The following is a 12,500-nucleotide window of genomic DNA, read 5'->3' on the forward strand; positions in this document are numbered from 1 at the left end:
TTCAGGTGCCCTCCTCCTTTGAATGGAGGGATGTTGACTCTGTCCCAGTCCACTGGCACCTTGATCAACTCATAAAGCTGGAGAATCACTAAGGCATCCTGCAGATCACTGCACACACACACACACACACACACACACACACACACACACACACACACACACACACACACACACACACACACACACACACACACACACACACACACACACACACACACACACACACAGCAAATAAATGAGTGTTATTATTGTGAGCGAGACAGTCAGCATGTGAGATGAAGGTAGCAGCACACAGACACGCAGACAGGCACACACGCAGACAGGCAGACACACAGACACACACTGACCCATAGATGTGACCAACAAATGGATTCACGGCAAGAGAATTCATCCAGTTCCGGAATGTTCTCTCTTCTCTGGTCTCACCTGAGGAGTGCGAGAGCGAGAGAGAGCGAGAGAGAGAGAGAGAGAGAGAGAGAGAGAGAGAGAGGTTTAGTTGTACAGTGTTGGTGTCCCTCCTTCATCTCCGGTCCTTCTCTCTCACTCACTGTGGAGGTTCCAGTCTTGGTCCTCAGGTTTGGTGAGCGCCGGGTGTTTGTTGAACAGCGTCGCCACGAAGGCCAGGTTGAGCTTGGCGTTTCCGGTGGCGACATCATGCGGCGTCACAAACTGTCTGCATCCCAGACGGTCGGCCTCCACCAGCATACACTCGGCTCTCTGCTCCAGGTCTTTCTTCTGGTGACGCACAATTATAAAACACACACACACAGTGGAGGAAACAAAACTACATCTGTTAGGAGAAAACAAGACAAAGAGAGGGGATTTATGAAACTAATATGGGATTACAGCTTCATGTGAGAGAGAGAGAGAGAGAGAGAGAGAGAGAGAGAGAGAGAGAGAGAGAGAGAGAGAGAGAGAGAGAGTCAGATGAGGTCATGATCCAAAATTAATCCAACAGGAAGCAGTGAGATGTCAACAGGAAGTCTGCTTCCATTTAGCTCCGATAAAGAGTTTACATTGCTGTGTGTGTGTGTGTGTGTGTGTGTGTGTGTGTGTGTGTGTGTGTGTGTGTATGGTGTGTGTGTGTGTGTGTGTGTGTGTGTGTGTGTGTGTAGGGTGTGTGTGTTGAGCCACATCCAGAAACCATTGATGCAGTCAAAAACTCCTCCTCTTCCTCCTCTTCCTCCTCCTCATATAATATTATATACACACATCCACCTTTTACACATTTAGATGAAGATTAATTCATTCACAAATTCATTCTTTAGTGTTAAATGTGTGATGTTCAATCATAATAGCAGTAAGTTCCTCATTCAGTCTCTTCACACACACTTCACACACACTTCACACACACGTTGAGTCACTTACTCCCAGCCCCCTCGCACTGATCTCCACCCGGGCCACGCCCTCTTTACTGCCGTCTGGAGCGATCTGCTGCAGCAGCGCATAGTACACCTCAGAGTCCTGCAAACACACACACACACACACACAGACAGACAGACAGACAGACAGACAGACAGACAGACAGACAGACAGACAGACAGACAGACAGACAGACAGACAGACACACACACACACACACACACACACACACAAATTTTATGTTCAGCAGAGTGGTTACAGCAATTCAGCACAGTAAACATATTCATTGTCATGTGAAGATGAAGATGAAGATGAAGATGAAGATCTTATTTTCTCACCTTAATATCTCCAGAAAAGTTGGTGATGCTCTTTCCAACTTTCTTTAAATGGAAGTTGGCCCAGCGCAGCAGCAGCTCCTCGGGTCTGAGCTTCATCAGATCTTCCAGACTCTCACCTTCTTCCAGCAAGGCTGCCAGAGCTGCACACACACACACACACACACACACACACACACACACACACACACACACACACACACACACACACTTTAGTTAAGAGCCTGAGAGCTGATAGAAACAGAATACATGATGTTCCTGCTCTTTCTGCTAAGAACTGTAGCTTCTTCAGTGTTTAGTCACTGTCAGGTAACTTCTGAGACATTTGGAGCCTTCAAACTCCCATGAAACCTTCAGTGACATCATGGCCTTTAAGCAAAATCTGGTATTTACCACCGTCTAACAAGCGCCTGAACGCAGCGTTGTGATACAGAGTTTACAAAATGTCATCAAGACAAAACAGCATAAGCATCTGTGTGTGTGTTTGTGTGTGTGTGTGTGTGTGTGTGTGTGTGTGTGTGTGTGTGTGTGTGTGTGTGTGTGTTCATGCCTTCGTTGTGGCTGAGCTCTATGTCAGCAAACAGGCCTATCCTGATGATCTGCCACAGGAGTCCCAGCACCAGGTGAGGTTTGCCCTTCTTCAGGTCCTCAGCTCCAATGTTCACCACATGGCAGCCGATGGCCGAAGCTGAATTTAGAGCCAAGTTCAGATTCTCCTGTTGGGTCAAAGAGTGAAGAGAAAACTGAAATCAACAAGCACAGCGACACAGCAAAGGCTCCAACATACACAGAAACAATGTAAAGGAACCGAATGTTCATTTGAATTTAATGTGAAATTCCCAGAAAATCATTGACAAAAGTGGTCTGTTTTCACCCAGTGTGCATGGTGGTGAGGTGTGTACACATTAAAGCATTGCAAAGATTTCAAAATAGAACCCAAAGTCAAAATATGAGCATGAACTCTGCGAATGTCTCCTTTAAAGAAGAAGAGAGCAGAATAATGTGTGTGTGTGTGTGTGTGTTTGTGTGTGTGTGTGTGTCATATCAGCATGTAACCGGCGAACCTGTATGGTGAAAGCCCCGAGCTTCTTCTTGTTGATGGTTCTCTCATCGATGGTGTCCGGAGCAGAGAAGTTGATGAGTTTACTGCAAAACAAACAAACAAACACAAACTTCCAGATGAGCGCAGGGGCGGAGCTAGTTTGATCTCAGCCTGGATTAAGGGGGAAACACAGCCGTACTCATGAGCACTGGTGTGTCCCTGCTGCAGTACGACGTCTTAGTATTCCTAATAAGACAGAGCTCTGCAGTTTACCAGAGCAGGATTCCGTCTCCCACTGCAGCAAACAGAGCGCCGGTGTCGGGGTTGATGGGCAGGAAATGTTTACAGTCGGGGTCCTTCTCCAGTGAAGTGTTGATGTAGTTGGCGAAGGCGATGCGCTCCTGGTCTGAAACACACTTCACTCCATCAGAATCTCTCCTGGGTTACTCTTCAATCGGTCAGTTTGAGCGTTTACAGCATATAAAGATGGACTGACCGGACATGGAGTGCTGAGTCCCCTCGCTGGAGCTCTCACTGGTGCCTGCAATGGCCACGATGCCTTCCTTCTTGTTGAGAGCCTCCTTGAACACTTGGGCCCCTTTGTCGTCGTTCAGGTTCTGGAAGAGCTGAGGACGTTGGTGTACTTTGAGTGAAAAATAGGCGATTGTAAACTATTCTACATTTCCTCACCAGTAAGCTGACAAAGGAATCTTACATCTGTATGATTGACTGTGAGGTGAGTGAGTGAGTGAGTGAGTGAGTGAGTGAGTGAGTGAGTGAGTGAGTGAGTGAGTGAGTGAGTGAGTGAGTGAGTGAGTTAGTTAGTTAGTTAGTTAGTTGGTTAGTGAGTGTTACCTACACGGATGAACTCGTCGAAGCTGATCTTGCCGTTCTGGTCACAGTCCATACTGGTGATGATCTGTCGGACCTCGTATCCGGGCATATTGATGCCGACCTCACGGAAGAGGCTGCCGAGTTCACAGCCATTGATGTAACCACTGGAGTTCAGATCTGCAGGAAGGTAACGGACATAAAGCTTCAAGTTTAGGGCAACATCTTCATCTATAGGAGTCCATGCTGCCGTCCTGCTCACATATATACACACACACACACACACACACTTGTACCTACCGACTATCTCAAACTTCTCCCTCATCTCCGCCAGCTCCTCATCGCTGAGCTTTTCTGTCATTCTGACGCCTTCACCATAAGAAAGGACAGACAGGAAGCAGACAGATCAGGAAGAAGGCGAGTTCAGACAGTCAGTACATGGGACAACACATCTGGTTCCTGATCTCATCAGTCTCATCATAGATACTGAGAATCCTCCGTTACCACCAGGGGGCACTTGAGTGTTTGAGGAAGTGAACTGGGTGATCAAGCGAATACAGAAGGCTTTGATATCAGGATGATCAGGTTATCAGGAACCTGCTGTACTTTGGATAAATCTTTGTATAATAACACACACAGGCTTATTAAATATTGCAAGATGATCTCTCCTCTGTTAATGGAGGCTCAGTCTGGAGCCTCACAGCAGACAGACACAGTAAACAAAGAGCCACTCAGCTGTACATTAACCTGGAGATCCTCCTAACATGCAGCACATTCATGTCTTCTTGTTTTACTCCCCTGTGATGGAGGACAAAGCAGTTTACTGTGGCACTTCATGTCCATAAACTCTGCTGGATTAGAGCTTTTTAATTCCAATGTTTGTGCATCTTTTTGTGCTGAAGCAGGCAGCACGGTGTTTGAATCTGAGCCTTGGTAACAGGAGACAGAGAGGTGATCGTGTAAAGGCCTGAGAGCTTCCTGAGGCAGAGAGCTGAACCCTGTGAGCTCAGGCTGAAACACAGGGCAGCCCACAGATCATCAATACTTCAGAGATATTAGCATTGGAAGGCAGCAGTAAAGAGTTATTATCCTCAGATAGTTAGACGCTTCAATCCTGAACTAAATGGGATTTGTTTTTGTTTACAGGCCATGAAAAGTCTGCAAAGAGCTATAAAGAGTGTGACTTTAAAGAGACTTCACATGTTTCAGGATAAAGCTCCTCTTAAATACTTCAAGTCTATTGCAGAAAGAACAAGGACTCCATTCAAATCAAGTTTCCTCCCTGAAACTCAACTGAAACTCAAACTTTTCTCACATTGGCCTTCGTGTTATCAAGTTACAGCAAACTGAAAGGTCCTGCATTACCATCATGGAATGGTTGACAGAACACACACACACACGGGAGGGAGAGAGGGGGAGGGAGAGGGAGAGGGAGAGAGAGAGAGAATTCTCCCCAAAACACTGGGAGTTTGTTTGTTTTTGATAAGTTAACATGATGTCAGTGATCTATTGCCATGGTTACTTGAATAGAGGTGGACTGCTGACACACACTTTTCTTCATGCAGAATGGGCTCATGTATACAATCCACTCAGGATGTAACACACACACACACACACACACACACACACACACACACACACACACAGAGAGAGAGACACACACACAGCTGAGCACAACAGTGTGTGGAAGCATTCAGAGGTTGTTTTGGTCTATCAGCTCCATTCTAATGACTCCACATGTTTACTGTGTTAAGTGTCACAATGTAAAGAATCGTACTCGATCACAGTGTGATATAAGTCAGCTTGTGTAAAGCGTTTACAGTTTCTTTGAAGTCAAAAGAAACAATTTGTCCCAAAACAAAACAACTAACCACCACTAGATGGCTCCTCCGTCACAGTCAGAGCTCCACACACACCTCCGTCACAGTCAGAGCTCCACACACACCTCCGTCACAGTCAGAGCTCCACACACACCTCCGTCACAGTCAGAGCTCCACACACACCTCTGTCACAGTCAGAGCTCCAGGTCCAACCTCAGTCATGTAACTGTCTGGCTCTTTGTCTCCCACTCATTCATGCTGAGGGTGTGCGTGTGTGTGTGTGTGTGTGTGTGTGTGTGTGTGTGAGGCCGACAGGACACTAACAGACCCTCACACACACTTCAGTGCTCAGAATGACGGTGCATTTCCCCCCTGACTGACAGGACTCAGATGCATTTATTTATTTTTTTCTCTCTTGAATCCGAATTGTCACAGTAAATTCTTTACTACTGCAAGAAGCTTGTTTTGTGGAATCTGCAGCTACAATTAAAGAAAGCATAAATATGAAATACCAGCCTGTGTAAACACATTTATTAATACCAAAGCTGAACATTACATGCATATTCTGCATCATTGCACCAACAAACACTTTGCATCAGCATGAAGCCTTCAGCCTCTGCTCCCTCTCTGCTCCCTCTCTGCTCCCTGTCTGCTCCCTCTCTGCTCCCTCTCTGCTCCCTGTCTGCTCCCTCTCTGCTCCCTGTCTGCTCCCTCTCTGCTCCCTGTCTGCTCCCTCTCTGCTCCCTCTCTGCTCCCTTTCTGCTCCCTCTCTGCTCCCTGTCTGCTCCCTCTCTGCTCCCTGTCTGCTCCCTCTCTGCTCCCTGTCTGCTCCCTGTCTGCTCCCTCTCTGCTCCCTCTCTGCTCCCTGTCTGCTCCCTGTCTGCTCCCTCTCTGCTCCCTGTCTGCTCCCTCTCTGCTCCCTGTCGCATCTCTGAGCATCCCGATGTCTTTGCGTTGAAGCGGCTGATGACTGACTGACTGAATGAGTGAATGTGCCGCAGTGAGTCATGGATCCTTCCTCTTACCTGAGCTCTTGCTGTGTTCACACTGATCCTCCCCGGGACTCGAGCTCCTGTGGCGGCGCCGCTACGCTTCTCGGTGCCGTTTTCTTCAGCTGACACCGCCCGGTAAGAACAAGCGCCCCGCCCCGCCCCTCCGCGCCGCCCCCTCGCTCACCAACTGCACCCACCTCCTCCTCTTCTTCTGCCCTTCATCCCTCGTATCCCCCCTTTAGCTGCAGACACATCCACATGAACAGAAGCCGACATTTGACTCACAGGCTGCAGAAAGTCGGGATCTTTTTTTAATCTTGAAAAAAATCTTGAATAAAATAAATGAATAAATTGAAAATATGATCGGGTTGTTTAGGATTTTCCACTTGCTTGTCTTGATGTGGGATTTAAACTGTGACTCACATGAGGAAAGCCTCGCCCAGCAGCCACCTACAGAATATAATACTGTTCATAAAACACTGTGTGACTTAGCTGCAGATAAGGAAGGCTAAAGAACAGACTGACCCACTGCAGGCTTCACACCATGCTGAAAGGTCAAACTTCCTGCTGATACTGAGAACCCAAATCATTTCATGCACATGGGTCGACCCAGTAAAGCCTCCAGAGCAAAACATTCTGATGCCAGGAAATGTAAATAGTATCTGATTACTCACTCAGTAAAGTTACTTTATCAGCGTATAACTGTACATGTTTACTGTGGCTGCTGCCAGTCTCTACATGTTCAAATTCCTCCTCCTCCTCCTCCTCCTCATACCTTCCCTTCACGTTTCCACGGCGATGTGCTGAATCTTGTCACAGACTGAATTCCACTGAATTCCTTTCTTACTGCAGAAAACCAGGAAGATGTGTCCAGGCGGTCCTGAGCCAGCTGGGAGTCACAACCGGGTGTCGGGTTGAGTCCTGCAGCTGGGAGTCACAGCAGGGTGTTGGGTTGAGTCCTGCAGCTCTGTCTCTTGCGTAACCTTGCTTAATTGTTGTCTGGTTGTGTTTGCATACAGGAACCAGGAGGCACCTGAGGCCTTCAGGGACTTAGCTGAAAACATACAATCATATCTTTACCACACATCATAATAAATAGAGATTTTGTAGGACATTCCACTGTGACCAGGGATTGATTGATAAGTTCTGAGCCTGTCAAACAAGGACGTGAGCGACAGACGGCAGAATGATTCTTGTGGAAGTGATTCAACTCCTTCAGTGCTTTGACCAAACTTGCAAAGTCTCATCCAAGTCTGTGTGAGATTAACAGACTCGGACAAGTCATTAAAAAAAGGTTCAACACGTGGGAGGAAGAGCCTTGAAGAAAACCTCCACGGGAATGTGCACAAGTGGGAAAGAGCCAACATTCGTCATTAAGGTCAAATTTTAAAATTAAAAATTAAAAGAATGTCTGCTTCCTCACTGTGGCGTTTATATCTGCGATCTTAAATCTGTCAGTGAGAAGTCAGCGAGTCTATCAACAAGGCCAAACTACAGAGTCTTTGTGTTTCCGTGTGAATACAGTGGAAGGCCTGGGGTTGAGTCTACTTAGGCTGAACTGAGGCTGACAGCTGACATGTGACGGCACGGAGAGCAGGACAACAAGCCAAGGAAACTGTGGACCGATTCAAGAAACAGAGAGAGAGAGAGAGAGAGACAGAGACAGAGACAGGCAGGCAGACAGGTGGGCTGACACTCTGACCATTGTGTAGGTTTGTCAGATGCATTCAATTCTATAACCACATGCTTCTATGACTCACTGACACGGTCCACATCATGCTACTCTCCAGGTTTAGATTGTGTTATCTGTGTGTGTGTGTGTGTGTGTGTGTGATTGATACATAACAAATAAATATTAGCTCACCATTAAGTGACATTCCATCAGCATCAATCCCAGATGAACCCTTTGTTTTCACTCAGTGGAGGGTTCACGCCCCAGTTCCCCCTCTGCACCGTGGTTACCTGTCTGTCAGTCTTTGCTTTGTGATGGGATGTCAGTCAGAGGCTTGTGTTTCCTCCGGCCTGCGTGGCTGAACTTTATCACTACAAAAACAGAAAGACTCAGCTCTTATGAACTCGGTCTCCTGAGCTGCAACTCCATTTAGGGCAAAACTCAACTCAGCAGGGGGCGAAAGACAGAATGGAGCCTTTAGGAGTGAATCTGTCCGATTATCAACGGTGTAACAAGTTGGATTGATGGTGGCCTGTCAGAGCAAGAGGAAGACTCATGCTGCCTGTCTGTCCATACACCCAAACTACACACACACACCTCAACTGTGGGGAAACCACAACCTGCAAGTTTGGCCGAGGAAGAAAGAATAGAAATAAGAATGAAGAATTATAAAGCTTCACAAAAAGTGATTTAATCCTTTGAATTACAACACATACAAATTGTGTGTGTGTGTGTGTGTGTGTGTGTGTGTGTGTGTGTGTGTGTGTGTGTGTGTGTGTGTGTGTGTGTGGCGGTCAGAAGCTAAAATGATTGACCACTAGCCTCGGGTTGTGTGCTAAGTGTGTGAGAGAGGCACCACTAGTGTGTGTTTGAGCAATCATGTGTGCATATGTGTGTGTGTGTGTTGCTTCAGACAAGTCCTCTAGAGAACAATACACTCTCTCTGCAGACCACACCCGTCTTCATGCCTCTACGCCCCCCCCCCCTTACTTTAGCCCACTTGTCCTTATTTGGTCATGCTGCCAGCTCAGCTCATGATTGGTTGTGGGAAAAAAACGTTTGCTGCACATTCCCTGACTGAGACACACACACCTGTGCAGGCTTGCACACACACTCACACACTCCTCCTTGCGCAGGGGCACACACACACACACACACACACACCTGTAGGGACACGCCTCCAGTGTTTCCTCCGTCATTAATTTGGTATCTATAGTTACTGTGCTGAAAAAACAAAAAATTATAATTAAAGTTACATTTCCAAATCCACACAATTATTTTAGATTGATAGATAAAAAGCTTGATAACCGAGTGTAGCCATTAAGTCTGCATAAACTCAAGCAAGCCAGCAATTAAAACATCCAATAAGATAGATACACACCCTCCTACAATCTGTCTAGACATGCAATCCATCCAGTCTGCAACACACACACACACACACACACACACAATCTATTAATGCATTTAATCTCAATCACTTTGAGTTCTACTGTCTAAGGACAAACTGAGAAAATGAAAACCAGGATCTCAGAGGCCTGAAATTTGATGCAGCACTTGCAGAAGAAGCTGCTTATCTGTAGTTTGAGGAAGTTGGTCAGTTATCAGCAGACACACACACACACTTGAGGTAGCGTGATGAATATGCTGACACGTATGGGGACACACAGGTGTGGATGTTACAGGTGTGACATACGTTCAGGTTGTTGCCAATCGTGTCCCAAGTCTCTGAACATGGAGCAACAGTGGCCTCTAGTGCACACACACACACACACACACACACACACACACACACACACACACACACACACACACACACACACACACACACACACACACACACACACACACACACACACACACACACACACACACACACACACACACACACACACACACACACACACACACACACACACACAGCAGCCCCAGCCAGCTCCACAAAACAAAAAGGAACGCTTGACTTGTCTATTTGTCACATATTTATTCTTACACAGATATAGAAACATGTTCATCCTTCTCAGTGGATCTGTCAGGTGAGCTTTAGATCGGCTGAGCGCTCGGCCTCTTCATCCCTCGCCGTGTCTCAGTCGCTGCTTCCTCCTGCAGACTCCAGCTCAGTCACTTTGGCTCTGGGTGGGGCAGAAAACAACGAAGGCATGAAGCACGGTGTCAGGAGACTAAGGGGAGTTATTCTGATCCAACCCAACCATCGCTTTGACACCATAGTTACATTCTGCACTCCTCACCTTTGTTCCTCACTCAGATTGAACTCTGCCAGTGTTCTCTGTGCCAGCTGCCGTGTTCCTGGCAGACAGAAGGCGGCAGACAGCTCCAGCAGCTCCACCGCCAGCTGAGGAGCGCCCTCGCGTTCACACGCCGACAGGAAGTCCTCCATCAACTCCTCGCTGTAGAGGGAAAGGGGAGCGACGGGAGACGAGGGAGACGATTATGATGTAATGTGACAAAAGTAAGATATCATTTCTAGTGATTATGAAATGCAATTAAATGAATTGATGTGATCCTCTTCCTCATCATCATCATCTGTCAGGCTCTAGTGTGGTTGGAGACTTACGGAGGCACTCTGTTCTTGGACTTGAAGAGCTTCAGCATTTCCCTGATGAGACAGGAGAGAGGACATGAAGTCAGATACGGCAGAGCAGAGTCAAACCTTCAGCCCACAGCTTCACGTGTGGACGGACAGCAGAGGAAGAGGAAGGCGGCACAGGACGTGGCTCTCACCAGGCTGGTTGGGTCTTGTTGGCTCGCAGCAGCAGGGAGGTGACGTGGGTGAGAGAGGAGACTCTCCATTCCACGCGGGGCCTCCCTCTGTCTCTGTCAAACACACTCTTGATATCTAGGGCGCACTCTGCAAAAGACTCCTGAACCTACACACACACACACACACACACACACACACACACACACACACACACACACACACACACACACACACACACACACACACACACACACACACACACACACACACACACACACACACACACACACACACACACACACACACACACACACACACACACACACACACACACACACACACACACACACCACCGGGCTGATGTTTAGAGCAGAGATGTGCAGAGGAAGGCGTGGGTCAGAGCAGCGTGATGTCGGCCTCGCTCACCTCAGCACTGTGTTTCTCCCGGACCATCAGGTTGAGCACTTCTTCCACCAGGTCCAGTTTGTTATCGTGACCTATAGTTCGGATATCTGGGAAACACAGTCGAGTCGTTTTAATAGGGACAGCTACGTTGATTTGACTTCTGGTGACGCGTCTCAACCTCAGCCTGAACCTACCTCTCCATATGGCAGGCAGCAAATCCAGGCGTCCGTCCGTCTCCAGAGCCTGCAGCAGCTCTAATACTCCCTGAGGGTTTGGGTAGTACAACTAGAAACAGAACAATAACATCACATTACTGAAGAAAAAGGAGAGTTGTGTCGTGTGCCACGAGCCTTCAAACTTTAACAGAGAAATAAAAAAGGTGCTGAATCTCATTGAGCACAGGGAGCGGAGAAGGTAAACACATGAGCACTGACCGAGGGGACGAGCCGGCGGTACCACTGCAGCACCACGTCGATGTGCTCCATCTTACACAGGAGGTGGAAGAAGCGACCGCTGCAGAGGAGGGGGCAAGGGGGCAAGGGAGCAAGGGAGCAAGGGAGCAAGGGAGCATGTTAGCGCAACAATATGGAAATCTGCACCCGTCATTCTGTCCACAGTGAGATCTGTGTACTTCATATAAATCATAGCTCAAGGAAACAAGACGTCGCGGAGATTCCGACTCGTGTTTTCTTCATCTGTCCACTCCAGAGGACAACAGGCTCTGTTCTCTTTGGCTTCTTTCTAATCCTGTCCCTTCCTCCCGTAACGCCCCCTACTGGCATGGAGCGGAACACACAGAATCCAACTTCTTCAGGCTTTACTGCAGGAAGAGTGCCACACTTACTAGTAAATGCTCTGTTGGAAGGAATCTCCCAGCAGCCTCCAGTTCTCTCCTGCCTCCACCAGACTCTGGACTCTGTATGCCAACTCTATGTCTTTGCGGTCCAAACACTGTTAGAACACAAACACAAGGGAAGCAATGAAAGACTTCCAACTCAGATTCCAGCATTAACTCTGGAATTAAAAACAACACAGTGACTCACGATCCTCATGGCCGTGGAGAAGAACAGAGCTGGGGGGGGAAGAGAGAGAGAGAGAGAGAGAGAGAGAGAGAGAGAGACAGAGACAGAGAGAGAGAGACACAGAGAGAGAGACAGAGAAAGAGAGAGACACAGAGAGAGAGACACAGAGAGAGGGAGAGAATATTATTAACCATATAAAGATACATGGAATGCCACAAATGATGTTATTTGGCTCCATTCTGATTGGTCAGTTGCGGCCAATCAGGTCTGCTGTCACACGTACCATCATCAGGGTCCCTG

At 47.6% G+C, this 12,500-nt stretch overlaps 2 protein-coding genes across 2 annotated transcripts in view; both read right to left on the bottom strand.

The window, feature by feature from the left end:
- LOC143015683 (plastin-3-like) overlaps positions 1-6,526 on the bottom strand; it is an 8,708-nt gene extending 2,182 nt beyond the window's left edge. Inside the window, exons 1-12 of the mRNA XM_076169731.1 lie at positions 6,416-6,526; positions 3,871-3,939; positions 3,599-3,750; positions 3,236-3,365; positions 3,013-3,145; positions 2,762-2,843; positions 2,248-2,413; positions 1,701-1,840; positions 1,369-1,464; positions 549-735; positions 348-426; positions 1-108 (exon numbers count right to left, since the gene is read on the bottom strand). The exon at positions 1-108 is cut by the window's left edge and continues 4 nt beyond it. Of these exons, the coding sequence (XP_076025846.1) occupies positions 1-108; positions 348-426; positions 549-735; positions 1,369-1,464; positions 1,701-1,840; positions 2,248-2,413; positions 2,762-2,843; positions 3,013-3,145; positions 3,236-3,365; positions 3,599-3,750; positions 3,871-3,931 (1,334 nt within the window). The 5' untranslated portion in view covers positions 3,932-3,939; positions 6,416-6,526. The remainder of the gene's footprint in view (positions 109-347; positions 427-548; positions 736-1,368; positions 1,465-1,700; positions 1,841-2,247; positions 2,414-2,761; positions 2,844-3,012; positions 3,146-3,235; positions 3,366-3,598; positions 3,751-3,870; positions 3,940-6,415) is intronic.
- A 3,497-nt stretch (positions 6,527-10,023) lies between these two features.
- ptcd3 (pentatricopeptide repeat domain 3) overlaps positions 10,024-12,500 on the bottom strand; it is a 6,840-nt gene continuing 4,363 nt past the window's right edge. Inside the window, exons 14-23 of the mRNA XM_076169759.1 lie at positions 12,484-12,500; positions 12,222-12,250; positions 12,023-12,129; positions 11,613-11,691; positions 11,373-11,463; positions 11,200-11,285; positions 10,794-10,939; positions 10,627-10,668; positions 10,301-10,459; positions 10,024-10,183 (exon numbers count right to left, since the gene is read on the bottom strand). The exon at positions 12,484-12,500 is cut by the window's right edge and continues 73 nt beyond it. Coding sequence (XP_076025874.1) covers positions 10,138-10,183; positions 10,301-10,459; positions 10,627-10,668; positions 10,794-10,939; positions 11,200-11,285; positions 11,373-11,463; positions 11,613-11,691; positions 12,023-12,129; positions 12,222-12,250; positions 12,484-12,500 — 802 coding nt within the window. The 3' untranslated portion in view covers positions 10,024-10,137. The remainder of the gene's footprint in view (positions 10,184-10,300; positions 10,460-10,626; positions 10,669-10,793; positions 10,940-11,199; positions 11,286-11,372; positions 11,464-11,612; positions 11,692-12,022; positions 12,130-12,221; positions 12,251-12,483) is intronic.

This window comes from Genypterus blacodes, unplaced genomic scaffold, assembly GCF_046128005.1.
Source record: "Genypterus blacodes isolate CSIRO-AG114 ecotype Tasmania unplaced genomic scaffold, CSIRO-AGI_Gbla_v1 ptg000210l_1, whole genome shotgun sequence".
In the NCBI taxonomy this organism is placed as follows: Eukaryota; Metazoa; Chordata; class Actinopteri; order Ophidiiformes; family Ophidiidae; genus Genypterus; species Genypterus blacodes.